The sequence below is a fragment of the Rutilus rutilus genome (genome assembly GCF_951802725.1).
Source record: "Rutilus rutilus genome assembly, chromosome: 15".
NCBI lineage: Eukaryota > Metazoa > Chordata > Actinopteri > Cypriniformes > Leuciscidae > Rutilus > Rutilus rutilus.
Window position 1 is genome coordinate 29969571 of NC_140220.1, and position 15906 is coordinate 29985476.

A 15906-nucleotide genomic window follows, 5' to 3' on the forward strand; every position below is an offset into this window, starting at 1 on the left:
TCATCTCCCAAGTACAATATAAAAAGGATAGTTCACCCAAAAATGTAATTCTCATGTCATTCAAAAACCTGAATGACTGACTTTCTTCTGCACAATACAAACATTCTATATATTTTGAAGAATGTTTTAACTGTTTTTTGTCCATACAATAGAAGTCAATGGGGTCCAAAGCAACACTGAAACGCATTGACTTTCATTATGTGTTCCATAGAAGAAATAAATTCTGGAACAACCTTGAAAGTGAATGACATAATTGTCATTTTTAAACCGCTTCCGTCAGAAAATCTTATGGAGAACAATACAAGATTATCATTTAAATTGACTTTATTACTGCTCCCAGAATTATTGGAAGAAAACAGCCCTTGCACAAATGCACAATTAGACATCAAAATATTTTTCTTTTTCTTTTTTCTTTTTTTGTCCAAAACAATCATTTTACATAAATTGGCATGCAGACCAACAAGTAGAATTACAAAATAAAACCATTATCTCATTTAGGTTTAGAAAAAAAAAGAAAGAAAAAAAAAAGGAAAGTATGTCAAGCCAGAAAAATAAACTTCTCATAAAAAACATCCCATTGATACATTAAAAAAGGCAACGATTCCAGAAACATGAAAACCTACAAACGTTTTTTTGTTGTTTTTGTTTGGGTTGTTGGTCACTTCTGTATAATGTGTGTAATGTAAAAAGAATACAAAACAGTACAAAGCACTCGAATATTCACATACTGACTTACATTTGATATTGGCTTGTTATATAAATTGAATTCACATAAATAATGAGGCACAGAATGACCAAGTGAGGCATTGGCCTGTTATTGTCAAGGCTGAAGAAGAGCCTCTTCGTTTAACACAACACAGGATATCCTGTCCTCATGATGAACTGCGCTCCTCATCAAGTTCACACAATTTTTTCATACTGATATCTTGCCGTCCATGCAGCTCGCAGCGGTTGGCTCAGCATTCGATTGGTCATCCGCTGGTCAACAATGTATTTACAGTCAACTTTGATTTCATTTGGAATGAATCTTGGCTCAAAGCAAGGTCAACTATAACCAGCCTCAGTGTCCAATCAGTGAACACAGCCGTAGACTCACTGGGGGCTGTTGGCCATGTCAAAAGGCGAAGTTTTCAGGCAAACCTTGAAGCAAAGACGCCCCTGTGTTTGGAATGTCGAGTCAAAACAATCCTTCAAAAGCCATCCGATTGGTCCTCGCCGGTCTTATTTCTTAAGACACTGGTACATGAGTGCTCTGGGATTCAGCATGTAGCGCTCAGAGTTGAAGAACTTGAGATACTGAGGCATAGAGGACCTCGGGGTCATGTACGACATACCTGGAGCCACGGCCATCGCTTCAGCAAGCTTCTGCTTCATTTCTTTAACCTCGTGGTCTTGTTTCAAAATTTTAACTGTGGGGAAAGACATTAAAACAGATATTAATATTGTGGCCAATAATCATTTTATAATCATTTATTGATTTATATTATATTATTACACTAAAATTCTATACAGATTTGTCTGTAACAGAAACATTTGTTAACATGAACTAATAATTAATATTTCTATAGCATTTATTAATCTGAGTACATTTCTAAATTTACTAATTTTTAGGGGCCAAGCATCAGTCCATAGAACCGTATAGTAAAAAGTTGTGAAATTTGGCACACTGATAGAGGACAGTCCAAACGTTCACCACAGCAAACTCAATCTCTCTAGCGCCACCAACTGTCCAAAGTTTCACTTACGTTTCTGTTAATAACTTTTGAACCGTAGGGGCCAGAAACAAAAATACGTTTACCTCTGATCCCTCGGCATCAAGCCGTAATTTCCCAAAAAACATAATTTTTCTAACTCCTAGACGGTTTGTCAGATTTTCACGAGAATCGAATCGGATTATTTTCAGACCATGCTGGCAAAAAGATATCAAAAGATTTTTGATAAACCCAATCAGTCTCGAATAACGCGCAAACGAATTCGACAAAAAGCACGCAAAATTGGATGCAAGGCTGTCTCTCCGCAACGCTTTAGCGTATTCAGACCAAACTTGGTGCATGCCATCACAAATATGATCTGAGGCGACATGCAGCATTTCCGCACAGCACCACCTACTGGTCCGGAGATATTAAAAATATTTTTGCTTATAACTTCTGAACGGTTTGCCCAAAAATCATTGCTCTCATTAGATTCGGCCATTTTGGACATCGGTTATTTTGAATTTGTAGTAAAATCCTGTATTTTCTGAACGCATTAGCGTATCATTACGAAACTTAGATACGAAGAAGAAGATAAAAGTAGCTCAAGCATTCACTTATTGTGAAGGGTCAAATTCATCCGCACAGTCATGCAGAGCTGAAGTACAACCAAAACATTTTCTGAAAAATGCATGCAGTTTTTGTTTTTTAACCTCTAGATGGCCAAAAGTTACATAGTATACCATTACATATCCAAGGTTGACTGATGAAGATCTCTAAAAACTGCCATTATGGCATTGATATATCATGTATTCTTAGAAATAATAGTTGCATTGTGAGTCTTGGATGGATAACTGGCATAATTTGAAATGAGATGAACCTTGTGCTATCTCCAGCTGTCTGCGTGCGTCTCCCAGCGCAGAGAAGAGGTCTAGTTTGAGACGGGTTTCTGCACTCAGGTTGTACTCTAGATGATGAGCCTTGTCTTGCAAGGAGGACAGAGCTGAGAGCAAAGCGTCCGCTTCCTGCTCGCTGCATCTGTTCCTCTGGAGGGTCTGGGGAGGAGCAGGAGAATATTGCACGGATGAGACGTTAACAGAACAGTGCAGTATGTAATAATGGTGATATAAAAGATTTGAGCAATTTTGAATAATTCAGATGAACAATTGAATCTCATTTGTCTAGTTTCAAATAAACTTCCAGTGGAAAAGGCTGAAGTGTGTAATTGTTTTCTGATTTTAAAATAGTACTTTCATTTGGTGAAGAGCTACATTCTTTAAGTATGGACCCAGACGATGAACGTGATTTCACCAAATACAACATGTTCCTGGATCAACATATTTGTTGATCCTGGAAAAACATTCCAATCAACCAATCAGATTTGAGGGACAAGTTTACAGTTTATGCCAAGTTTAGGCTTACAACCAGGATTAGGAGCTTTTACATCAGTGTTTTCACCTTTCATTAGTTTCTATAACTACCCTGTACGAAAGCCCTTAATGTTGATCCAGGAACATGTCTTACTTGGCAAAATCACAGTGACTGCAGACATTCTACTAACATGCTACATGCTACATGCTACGTTCTGCAGAATGTTGTCTGCCAGTTTTAAGCTTCAGCTCCAGTGTTAATATCAAGGGATAGTTTCCACTGGCTGCTCACTTAAGGATCTCTGTGAATGCAGTATGTTAATCATGCAAATTTCTCCGACTGGACATTTGTGCATTCAACTCATTTGATGCTCTGCTTTTGCATAGTGTGCAGGGAAATGTGCAGAAGCAGGGAATTATTAAGAATGATTTTTGTCATTCCTTTGGTTGCCACTAGAGGTAAATAATCACACACTTCACTTTTACATGTTTGCCTTCAGCTTAAAAGGAGTATATAGTGTTGTAGATCATACATTTTTGGATGGTCAGCTATTAAAAAAAAAGTATTATTATTATATAGCATTAATTTGTTTAACTAATTACAGAAAATATTGTGCATTTTTTTGTACATGTATACATTCAAATGTTGCATACAGACATTTAGTTTGCATACAGACTTGCATTACTCTTTCCAACACACAAAAAATTTGGAAATGCTTTCCAATTAGAGAGAAAAACATTAAAACGATTGAATTAAATTCATAATACAAATGATGCACAATAGTTTCTGAAAGACTTGGTTTCTGTCTTGGCATGGTTTATATAACAGATGGCACTAACAGCATTTAAACTGGGCAAGGAACAAGAAATAAAGACAAAAAACACCCTGCTGAAAAAGTCCAGCACAAACCAGCATAAATTCCATGGTGGTCCAGGCTGGTTTCTGCTGGTTAGAGCTGGTATTTTGCTGGTCTTGCAGGGAACCAACAAACATCCCATGCTGTTCCCACTTCCCAGCATGCAAAACATACCTGATGCTGGTGACCAGCAATACTGGATTTTTCAGCAGGGAAAAACACAGAATCAGCATTCCAAACCATAAAAAAAAAAACCACCACAGAAAGCAAGCTACCGGATCCACATAACATGAAGAACACAAAAATATGACCCACAAATATCAATTACATCACAACTATTCAAAGCAGTATGTAACTGAACAGATCTACGAACCGCGTCCTTTACCTCCACTTCATTCTCTAGAGCTATCATTCGATTTTCTTTCTCCTGATATTCCAGCTGTAGTTGTTTGTACTCTGAGTCTAGATCTTTAGCTTTTTTCCTCAACATTTGAGTTTCACTGTGTTCTTGCCTACAGTGGATGGAAAAAATATAACAATTTACAGGTTTATTTTGCCATCGCTATTTTGAATTGAGGGTTATTCTGCCAATTATCACCATAATTGAAAAGCAGGTAATTTAGACCTAGTCTCAAAGACACAGATTAAGCATCATTCAACATCACACAAACATGATTAATATGCATATAAATGCCTCTTGCACTCTTGCTTTATAAATACAATTACCTATGTGACGCGCTCCGGAGTAACATTGTTGCTTCATCAAATTTTTGGGCTCTGACTTCTGCAGTTTGTTTTTCTACTGCAACTCGAGCCTCTGTTTCCATTCTGATTTTCTTTTCCAGCAAGGAACAGTTTTGTTTGTCCTTCTGTCTGGATTTTGTGAGACACTGAATCCTGCACAGCAGCGCACCAAAGAATTTAAAGGAACAGCGTTAGCTTTGGTCAAGTTACACATACTCTTACAATAAAAAAACGGTTCATTCATTTTTAATGTATACGTTACTGTTCAAGTGATTTTTTTTAAAGAAGTCTCATGCTCAGCAAGGCTGCTTTCATTTGACCAAAAATACAGTAAAACAGTAATACTGTGAAATATTATTACAGTATTTTATTTGAATATATTTTTAAAATGGCAAAGCTGAATTTTCAGCATCATTACTCCAGTCTTCATGATCCTTCAGAAATCATTCTAATAAGCTGATTTGCTGCTCAGGAAACATTTAATTTATTATCAATACTGAAACCGAGATTGATTTTTAAGGATTCTTTGATAAATAGGAAGTTAAAAAGAAAGTGTAATTTGGGCACAGTCTAATTTCAGAGCCAGCATTTTATGTATTCTGAATACAAACAAATAATATTTGAAAAGTTCAGATGCAAAAGTGCCATCTGAAATTTTCTTCTAGAATGATCATTTTTATCAAGCTCGTTTATTTAAGTTAAGTCATTTCACTTAAATGACAATTAATAGGTCATTTGCATTGCCATTAAAGTGAAATTATTGAACTTAAATAAACTATCACTTTTTATCAATTTAACACATCCTTGCTGAATAAAAGTATTGATTTATTTCAAAAAAAGAAAGAAAAAAATATATACCAGTAGTGTATATTGTTGTTACAAAAGATTTCTATTTTTAAAACATTTGCTTTTTTTTTTCATCAAAGTATCCTAAAAAAGTATCACAGGTTATGAAAACAATATTAAGCAGCAGAACTGTTTCCAACTTTGATAATGAATCATCATATTATAATTATTTCTAAAGGATCATGTGATAGACTGGAGTAATGATCCTGAAAATTCAGCTTTGCATGATTAATATATCACAATATTACATTTTTTTCTGTATTTTTGATCAAATAAATGCGAAGAAACTTCTTTCAAAAATATTAAAAATATTAATGTTTCCAAACTGCGATGGAAATGGCGCCACAATTGTGGGAAGGTAGTAAATGAATTACTTCCGCATAATAAATAATGAAATGCGTAATTTAGTATTTGTTTAGATTACCATAGTCTTTAAAAGTAAAATAAATAATATTTTTTATAATGAATTTTCATAGTTTGTTTAAAAGTCTGAGACAAGAATAGGTGAACAAGTCATGGTGAAAAGGGATTCAAATTCGAATGTTATATAATATAAAAAAGAAACCCCATTTGTTTGATGTATAAACACAAATCAAGCAGTCAATCTTCAATCAGTGTGACCGAACAATAACCAGAGCACTAATGCCAAGACCAACAGGAAGAGATCAGAGGACTCACTTGTTCTGCAGCAGTTCATTTGCATGTCTGAGCAGAGAGACTTCAGGGCGCAGACTGTGTTCACTGTTGGTGAGATTACAAATGTGACTGCGCAGCTCCTGCTCGCTCTGTCTGCTCGCCTGCAGCTCTCCCTTCAGCTTCCTCATCTCTTGTTCCAGCCTGTGGAACAGACAGATGGAGATCACAAAATCCATTAACCATCTGCAAACCTATGAATTTTGAGCTGAATCAGTACATATAGAAATGAAACCACGCAAACATACTTCAACATCTGGTCAGCATGTGGGTTTGGAGGACTTGGTGAGATGTTCGACGAGCACCTTTCGGCAGAGTCCCCTATCGAGTTGATGGCTTTGGGGGCTTTCTGCCTCTTCTCCCCTTTGCTATTAGGGATATTCACTGAACCTCGATGCACTTTAGGCAGGGAGCTCTTGGAGGGTCTTTGAGCTTTGCTGCTCTGGTCCTCCTGAGGTAGGTTTTCAGTCGTTTCTAACATGGATGTGGAATCCAAATGAAGTTCACCTCCACGATGCTTGGGACCTGGAGTTTGTGGATTTGCGTCTCTTTCGTGTCTCGCAGGAAGTCTGTGGATTTGAAGGCAGTCTTCCATGTTTTGTTTGTCTTCTGAGGTGACGGCATCAGATGGACACTGGTATTGCGTCGGCCTGGATTTGGCCACCTTATATTTGGGATCTGTACAAAGACGTGTCAGAATTTTGAATTGAACTAAATTGAATTGCAAACTATGTCATCATTCAAACAGATTTTCTGAGCAATATTAAAGTATTTGGATATTATGTGTAAAGTTGCTGTTTGAGCATGAAAAATGTCTGCAAAGGTCTTACAAAGCAGAAAGTCCGCTCCAAAGGGAGCTAAGGCCCATCCACACCGAGAACTATAACGATAACTATATTAGCGTCCACACCGGCGGAGGATATAATTCTGTTTATTTTAAGCGTGTGCTGCAGTTTTGTCGTCGCCACTTTAAACGCTTGAGCTCTGAAAGCATGGATTCTGATTGGCTTAAATCATTCTAAAAGTGATTTCAGCTATATTGTTTCGCATATTCGCTATTGTAGTTCTGGTGTGGAGTGTACTCCTTGGTGTGAACGGGCCTGTACTGTTTCTAAATCCCCTGAAAAGCCTCGATTGTAGTCTTGAGTTTTGTTCCATGAATGTACGTCACACTATATATCATTTAAATAACACATCCACAAAAAAAAAAGAAACTCATGGTTATGAAGGGGCGTGACTTTTCCAAAACACAATCAAAGTGGTTGACCAATCACAACGCACTGGTCCAGCTGACCAATCAGAGCAAATTACGATGTAAAATATGGGAAAAATGTTTTTTGAACAGAAAACATATTCTAGACCCCAAAAACAAAATCTAGACTTTATAAAAGGATATAATATGGTCTCTTTAAACAATATTGAACAGACTTCCTGAACATAGTTTTGGAAACACGTCTCTTATTATATGGCACCGTTAAAGAAATTTCACGTACCTTCCAACCACAATTTTGGGTACAGGTGCATATAAGGAGGTAGGGATTGTTGCAGGAGATCCATGTGGAGGTCATTGTCACTCTGAACGGATTTCTGAGTACGCAGCTTAAACATACTGGAGAAGTAGCAGGTTGCATCAAATCCCATATACACTAGTGGATAACCAATGCTGGAAGAGATAATTATTGTACAGTATGAAACACAGCTGGTAAAGTTGTTGTTCATTTAAAACCCCAAATTACAATTTGCTCTAAAATGGACAATCAGGACCTACCAGTGTGCAGCAAATAGATGGGACAGATTTGCATGAGGGCTTTTCAGGTCCCTCAACCGGAGAGAGGCCTCCATATACACTAAGAGTATCCATAATGTCACAGTTGACATACAGATGCCCTTCTCTGCGAGTAAGTACGTAAGTAAGTAAATACATAAGTTAATAGACAGTCTGCAATACTTTCAGGTGCATCACTGTAAAAAAATATTTTCATGATTTGTTATCACAACAATTTTCTTTTGTCAAATCAATTTACGTGGTTCAGATAACATAATAGTTTGAATTTCTGTTGATTTAACCAATCATTGTATTAACTCAAGTTTTTAATTTCAATAAACTTAAAAATTTAAGGCAACCAGGTTACTTAATTTTTCTTAAGTTAAACCATCATTTTTTACAGACTTTATCTGTGAGTGTTAATGAAATGGCAACTTCATTAGAAGCATTTAAGGCTTACCTGTATGCCACATATAGTTGAGTAAGACATATGTGCTGGCTGCAAAAAACAACCAGTGTAAGGGTACAAAAATGAAACAGAATAAGTCCAGGGTAAATGCTGCACACACAAAAACCACACAGATGGCCTGTAAAAGAAAAGCAGAGGTTAGTTTCTTTAAGCCTGTTTTTATGTCATTTGAAATGCACAAATGCAGCAGAACATAAAATTGATTAGATAGGAAATAAAAATGGAACAAGAAAATTCGGGTTTTGTTATTATTCTAAAAGTAAAGCTGCCTACCAGTCCATGACAGTGGAAGGTGGTGTAGACGGTCCCTAGAAAGAGCCAGCAAGGCCACAGGTACTCCAGTCTGAACTCCAGAACAAAGTCAGCTAACAGCACCAGCATCCAGACAATCATGAACTTCAGAACAGAGTAAGCGCTGAAAACAGGATATAGAATTACAATTTTAGTCTTGTAATACACCCCCCCCACACACACACACACAAATAATCATGATTTTGCAGTGTTATTTTAATTATTTATCAAAAACAGAATTTTTTTTGGGGTGAATTATATTTATTAATAAAAAATTTTATATGTTTGACGTTTTACTAAAGTCAAACCAGAAGTCAGAACTACGAAAGAAACGCGCGAACGTTCTGTTTATACTTTTATTTTTTGCTTCCTATTGACTCAAAATCAAACAAGCCTGTTCTGTATTTCAAAAGAAACACGAGCCAGAATATACGTTAGATGTTAAGGCCCAGAAAGTAAGTTCTTGAAGACGTTACAATTCATGTTTTGGTCGCACAGTCTATTGTGCTCCATTCCTTTGTTCGGGCTTTCTGCTCTCCACATCCTTTTGTGTTTGGTAACCATGGCAACATTTCATCTTCTGCATCAGCACCTAAACGTCGAATCTACAGTGTTGCCATGGCTATTTAAAGAACAAGAACCCGTTTCAGGAGGAATCTGCGCACGTTCATTTCACTATAAAGCGTAGCTATAAACACAGGAGGCCATTGTCCAGATGACACTATAAAATAGAGACGGGGTCAGTTCAGACAACAGTGTTGTGTGTTAACCTCACTAGGAACAATAGTCTGAAATCGAATAAAAACGCACCCGACAACTTAAGAACACCGCTCTATTAAATGTTAGAGTATTAATTTATAAATATGCATAATTCACGGCACATTATACAGCTCAGAAACAAAATAATCTCTGAGAAAAAAATATATTACATAAACGACATTCCTGCGCGCATATTGTCTAGTCAGAGGCCCTTGTCAGTTTCCAGACTGTCTGTTTTTCAGACATCGTATTGTCATGAAGAAATAACAAGACTACTTGGATGACACTGCATCAAACAACATAATAACTCGGCTCATTAATATCAGAGCTTGAAATAAATGAAATACCATAACATTTCTTAATATGCAATGCTAAGGTTAAGTGGCGGATATTTTTGTTATTTAAATATGTTGTTAGCAGCGTGGCCCGCTGCACTGTTTCCACACGAAATATTATAGATTCGGCCCTGCGTTCATCCATTAAATCACAGCGAGCTTTCGCTCTGAATTAAACCCCGATTTCTTATCATAACAGCAGATGCAGTTTGCGTCAATCCGTTGAGCGCGCTATGAATAGCCAAGCGCGAGCCATTCAGGTGAAGACGAATAAGAGCAATAACAAAACAACAAAGCAGCGCGCGCGCTGTCATACCTTTCGGAAATCTTCTCTGTGAGCTTAATCTTTTTCATTTTCCGTAGCCTGCCTATATCCATGTAGCGTTTCTTCATATTATGGCTTATGGTCCTGCTGGCTATTTAGTCCATTAAACAGGTAATTGTAGTAAGACTGGAGGTCTCATTTACGGTAACCTGAGCAGAAGCGCTTTGTGCGTGAGTGGAGGTGGATGTGCGCACGCTCGAGAACTTCACACAGAACCGAGCGCCTCATCTGCGCTGTCTGGAGAACAAGGGGCTCAGAAATGCGTTGCAAATACAGTGTGTGACTAACACAGATGCGGTATGAACGCGTAAACATTTAAAGTGACTGAGTTCACAAACCAAAATCGTTTATTTCATTTTTATTTTTAAAAAGGTTGTTATAAAGGCAATCAAATTCATAATATTTTAAGAAGGCTACCATTTGAAATAACCATTTACTATTTGCTTCGCTCTGATTGGACTCAGAATATAGATAGATAGATAGACAGACAGACACAGACAGACAGGCAGATAGATACAGACAGACAGAAAGATAGAAAGACAGACAAACACAGACAGAAAGAAAGATAAATAGACACAGACAGACAAGCAGACAGAAAGATAGACAGATAGATAGATAGATAGGCTAGATAGATAATAATGTAAGTGTGTACCTTGAAATGTAATGCAAGTCTTTAAATTTGGATAATGTAATTTAATGTAATTTAAGACAGACAGACAAAAAGATAGATAGACAAACAGACAGACAGATAGAAAGATAGACAGACAGAAATATATATATAGACAGATAGATCGCTAGACAGACAGACGGACGGATAGACACAGACAGACAGATAGACACAGACAGACAGACAGATAGACACAGACAGACAGACAGATAGATAGATAGATAGACAGACAGACAGACAGACGCTTTGGATAAAAGCGTCTGCCAAATGCATAAATGTAAATGTAAACAGATAGACACAGACAGACAGACAAAAAGATAGATAGACAGACAGACAGATAGACACAGACAGACAGACAGACAGACAGACAGACAGATAGATAGATAGACAGACCGACGGATAGACACAGATAGACAGACGGATAGACACAGACAGACAGATAGGCAGACAAAAAGATAGACAGACAGGCAGATAGACACAGACAGACAGACAGACAGACGGATAGACACAGACAGACAGACAGACGGATAGACACAGACAAACAGATAGACAGACGGATAGACAGACAGACAGACAGACAGACAGACAGATAGACACAGACAGACAGACAGACGGATAGACACAGACAGACAGACATATAGACACAGTCAGACAGACAGACAGAAGGATAGACACAGACACAGATAGACAGACAGACGGATAGACACAGACAGACAGACAGACAGATAGACACAGACAGACAGACAGACAGACACAGACAGACAGACAGACAGACAGATAGATGGATAGACACAGACAGACAGACATATAGACACAGACAGACAGACAGATAGACAGACAGACGGATAGACACAGACACAGATAGACAGACAGACGGATAGACACAGATAGACAGACAGACAGATAGACACAGACAGACAGACGGATAGACACAGATAGACAGACGGATAGACACAGATAGACAGACAGACAGATAGACACAGACAGACAGACGGATAGACACAGACACAGATAGACAGACAGACAGACGGATAGACACAGATAGACAGACAGATAGACACAGACAGACAGACAGACAGACGGATAGACACAGACAGACAGATGGATAGACACAGACAGACAGACACAGACAGACAGATAGACAGGATATAGATATAGATAGATGAAACAGATTGATATGGTATGGCAGCTGCTCCACACTGGAAAGGAAAGCCCTACAAAGGGTTGTTAAGACAGCTCAGAAAATAACTGGCACACAACTACCAGCAGCAGAGGACATCTATTCCATGCTGTCTCAAGAAGGCAAAGCGCATCATGAACGACCACTGTCACCAACAGCTCAGGACTATTCTAAACAAGCACAAGATTCAGGAATAGTTTCTACCCCAATGCCATAAGACTGCTCTACATCTCAACTAATGTTTAACTAACACTAATGTTTATCACTTATGTTAGTGTTAGGGTAAGAATACTGGACACTTCATAATGTCAAAAATGTCACTTTATTGTCTTATTTTGTCACTGATTATCTTGTCTTATTGCCTAGCAAATTGTTTTAATTTTTTTTTCTGTACATGTATATTTTTTGTTTGTATAGCAGTGAGATTTGTTGTATTTTGTCTGTCTGTGCAGTACCATTCAAGTAATTTTTTTCAGACAGATGATAGATTGACAGATGAAACGGTTAGATAGATGGACAGACAGCTAGCCGTTAGGTACCTGGTAACAAAATAACACTGCAAAGCTCTTGGTCTAACCCAAAACAACACTTCCTCTTACTTCCACACAAAGGTCTTCGTTGGAAACAAAAATAAAGGAAATAGCACCTTATTGCGGTGTTGTTTAGCCAGTGAGTTTAAATTTTTAGGTGAACTCCAAGAGTATACTGCACCACTTTCCCTTCCTCAGCCAAGACATGAAGTACATTTTGGACATTTAATGCCATTGACTCTAGCTATCTGATTTAGCTTTTTTTCACCTCACACTACAAGATAAAATCTTTCACCAGTTTCCTGACAACATCTCAATTGTCTAAATACCCTATAATATCCTTCTGCCAGTGGCTTGATCTGGTGTTTCACTAGAAAATCTGTTGAGAAAACACTGGAAGAGAGCCTGAAACTGTAGTCTGGTACCTGCCAGTATACAGCAGTCGGCAATGCATCCAGAAAACAAATTAAGGACATACTAAGAACACTTGTTATATTGTCTTTACATTTTTTTTATTTGATGTTTGTATTATGTTTATAAATATCACTGCCTTCAACCATCTGCTTTCAGTAGTATGATGTACTTTTTAAACAATTTTGAAATGTTGAAAAAAAAAAAAAATAGATATACAAGTAGTTGTTTCTTTCTGCAGCCAATGCGATTTTCCACTCAAAACAATTCATTAATAATACTTTGAGAACACAGCAAAGATTCAAGAAACTGTCTTTGAAACATGGGCAACTTAAAGCACATAATTATAATTTCTGAGAAGAAGAACTTATGCCACACAGTCAAATTAAACCAAGGAGAATAGGCATCATTCTGGTGGGGCAGTCATCTATATATTTCAGTTGCATCTGTGCTTGTGCAATTGTGCTGGAAGAATCTCCACATCCATCTGCTCTCACAGACTGTAGGGTCTGCTGTCAGATTCAGGCGTTTATTTCTGGGTGATGGGAAATGAATTCTGGTCCATCAGTTCTCCTACTCGCTCCTGGAGAATCTGCACAACTTCAGCTAGGATGAAAACATGCGTGTCATCCAGATCCTGGATGATGAATTTCTTCCCCAACGCTGACGTCTCATCCAGATATAGAAGAAATTGCTTCATGGCTGGGTCACTGTTTCATATTTTAAAAGAAGAACCACAAATGAAGGTGCAATGACACATGACTTTTCTTTTAAAGGTGTTTTTGTTTGTTAGGCATCGACTGGATAAAGATGAGTCAAGGATTTAGCAAAGGTTTTCAGTTACAGATGACACTGAAGTAATACTCTAATCACCGTCAGCCATAATTATTTATACCGTAAGCAAATATTAAATAACTGGTTACAGTCAATGGTGTTTTGCTGGGCACGCGATGTTACCAATGGCATGTGGTGACTCGCTCCATGTAAAATAAAACGGATTTAGGCTACTGATCTGACTGGAGTCTAATTTAATTTATGTGTAAGTTACATGATTTCAAACATATATAATTTTTAAAGTCACTGTTGATTTCTTTTCTTTTTTTTAAATGTGAGATAAATGGGTCATTCTACCAGAAACTTACATTATCTGTCCTTGAATTGTTACAGTGAATAAAAAAGTATTTCATCCAAAAATTTCTAAAACTGGCTCATAGTTGATTTCTGTGAGTTGTTCTGTAAAGGAATATGTCATTCATTAGGTTCTCAGATATTTTTTTCTTTATTAAAAACACTTTTGAAAATTACAAATCCTGTCCATGTCCTTGGAGCTACAGCTTTCATAGTTTTGTTATGCTAAAAACTGTTATTTAGGGGAAAAAAAAACCTCCATCAATAACAAGTTTAAGCTGTTATCATTCACATCAACTGATCAAAAACATGAAATTATATATAAATTCTACAAATAAATTCTATTTTACAACTGTCCCCATGTTTTGGTCAGTCCTGTCACGTTTACATAAAACTCTACATAAAATGTGTGAAATACGCCTTAAAGGGTATCACTTAGAGGAAGTGACATAATTTGACCCAGGTGAAGCTGACATTGATCAAGGCTGAATTCTGTCATTGAATTGTATAATTTTAAGCTTGTTTTTGTATGTTTTTTTTTAAGAAGACGAGCTAAAGGGTCAGGCCCTGTCACGGTAAAACATTCCAGAAAATAATGAAAATGTTTTAAATCCAAAACATGTCTAAAAAGGTTACTGAAATTCCTTGCTTGCATGTTAACAGTTTTTTATGCTAGCAGGCTGAGTAATGGCAGTTTAAAATGGCCAACCGTCAGGCCCTGTGTGACACGGCCTTACAAATGAATGTTATTGTTCTTTTTTATTACATTTATTGCATATATTACGTATTTAACGCATGCAATAGTAAAATGACGGCCCAGGTGCTTGATTTTTATACAACTGTGGCCATGGAAGTGATTTAAACACCTGAATTCAATTATTTGGAGGGCTGTCCCAATACTTTTGGCAATATTGTGTATGTCCTTGGCCTCAAAATTCATAAAGTCAGTCCTGTCACGCCATGGTCAGTCCTGTCACACAGAAAATTATGACAAAAGTGTACTATTTGAGGAAATATTAATTAATTAATCTCTTTACCTGTGTAGATGAAGGTGGGGGTATATATCCACTACTATGTTTTTGTAAAAAATCTCCTATGTAAAGGTAGTTATTTTACAACTATATGAGTGCCTGGTGGGTATTCTGTGATTTTGTGTACTACAGTTGACCGAAAAGTTACTTATATTTCTTAAAGGAATTATAAAACCAATGTTAGATACAATCAGGAACATGTGATCAATAAGAAAATGCTATTTGTATCAAAGAAATTCATTAGGAAACCATTCTAGCAAATACAAATTTGTCTGTGACAGGGCCTGACATTTTAGGGGTGAAATGAGTATAAAAATGTATTTTATTCAATCATAAAAACAAGCTGAGATGGCATGATATGTGTTTCTCATAGTTTAACATGTCCTCCATATGACTCGACGTTCAGATTTAAGAAAAATATATTCTTTATAAGTGGAAATGTACGTTTCTGGTAGAATGTCCCAAATGACTCTATGCATCTTTAAATCGTTTTTGTGATTTGTAAAACTTACCATTCAACGAGAACTCCTTTTAAGACGTTAACCATTTTTGACGGGATGTGATAACACTGCTGTTCCTTCAGTTAAAGCGTCTGTTTCTATCTGAGGACAAAAGGCAAAGTTGTTTTGAACATAATAATATATTTTTTTAGCAGTACATCATGAATGTTTTGTAGTCGTTACAAACGTTTGACATACTGTGCGTCTCTCCAAACTATCTTGTGAATTTACAAACAAGAATTTAAGAAAATAACAAAATGACACTACATTACCGTCTAGTCAAAAGTCTTCTTCTACTAAACTGACTAGCGTTC

At 36.9% G+C, this 15906-nt stretch overlaps 2 protein-coding genes across 4 annotated transcripts; both read right to left on the bottom strand.

The window, feature by feature from the left end:
- Positions 1–308: 308 nt before the first annotated feature.
- Positions 309–10384, bottom strand: LOC311305078 (macoilin). 2 transcript variants are annotated; one of them, XM_084432553.1, is made up of 11 exons: positions 10137–10384; positions 8709–8850; positions 8427–8553; positions 7970–8093; positions 7695–7864; positions 6450–6879; positions 6187–6345; positions 4645–4815; positions 4304–4430; positions 2572–2746; positions 309–1409 (listed from the first exon to the last, which is right to left on the bottom strand). In XM_084432553.1, exons 1-11 carry the CDS (start codon positions 10211–10213, stop codon positions 1222–1224), a joined length of 1890 nt encoding a protein of 629 aa, XP_084288679.1. In that variant the 5' UTR covers positions 10214–10384; the 3' UTR covers positions 309–1221. The 2 variants fall into 2 exon arrangements, with proteins under 2 accessions (XP_084288679.1, XP_084288678.1); XM_084432552.1 differs by having other exon boundaries at positions 4292–4430.
- A 2625-nt stretch (positions 10385–13009) lies between these two features.
- gtf2h5 (general transcription factor IIH, polypeptide 5) lies at positions 13010–15896 on the bottom strand. 2 transcript variants are annotated; one of them, XM_084431962.1, is made up of 3 exons: positions 15791–15896; positions 15605–15694; positions 13010–13643 (listed from the first exon to the last, which is right to left on the bottom strand). In XM_084431962.1, the coding sequence occupies exons 2-3, from the start codon at positions 15637–15639 to the stop codon at positions 13463–13465; spliced, it is 216 nt and encodes a 71-aa protein (XP_084288088.1). In that variant the 5' UTR covers positions 15640–15694; positions 15791–15896; the 3' UTR covers positions 13010–13462. The 2 variants fall into 2 exon arrangements, with proteins under 2 accessions (XP_084288088.1, XP_084288089.1); XM_084431963.1 differs by having other exon boundaries at positions 15865–15883.
- Positions 15897–15906: the final 10 nt, after the last annotated feature.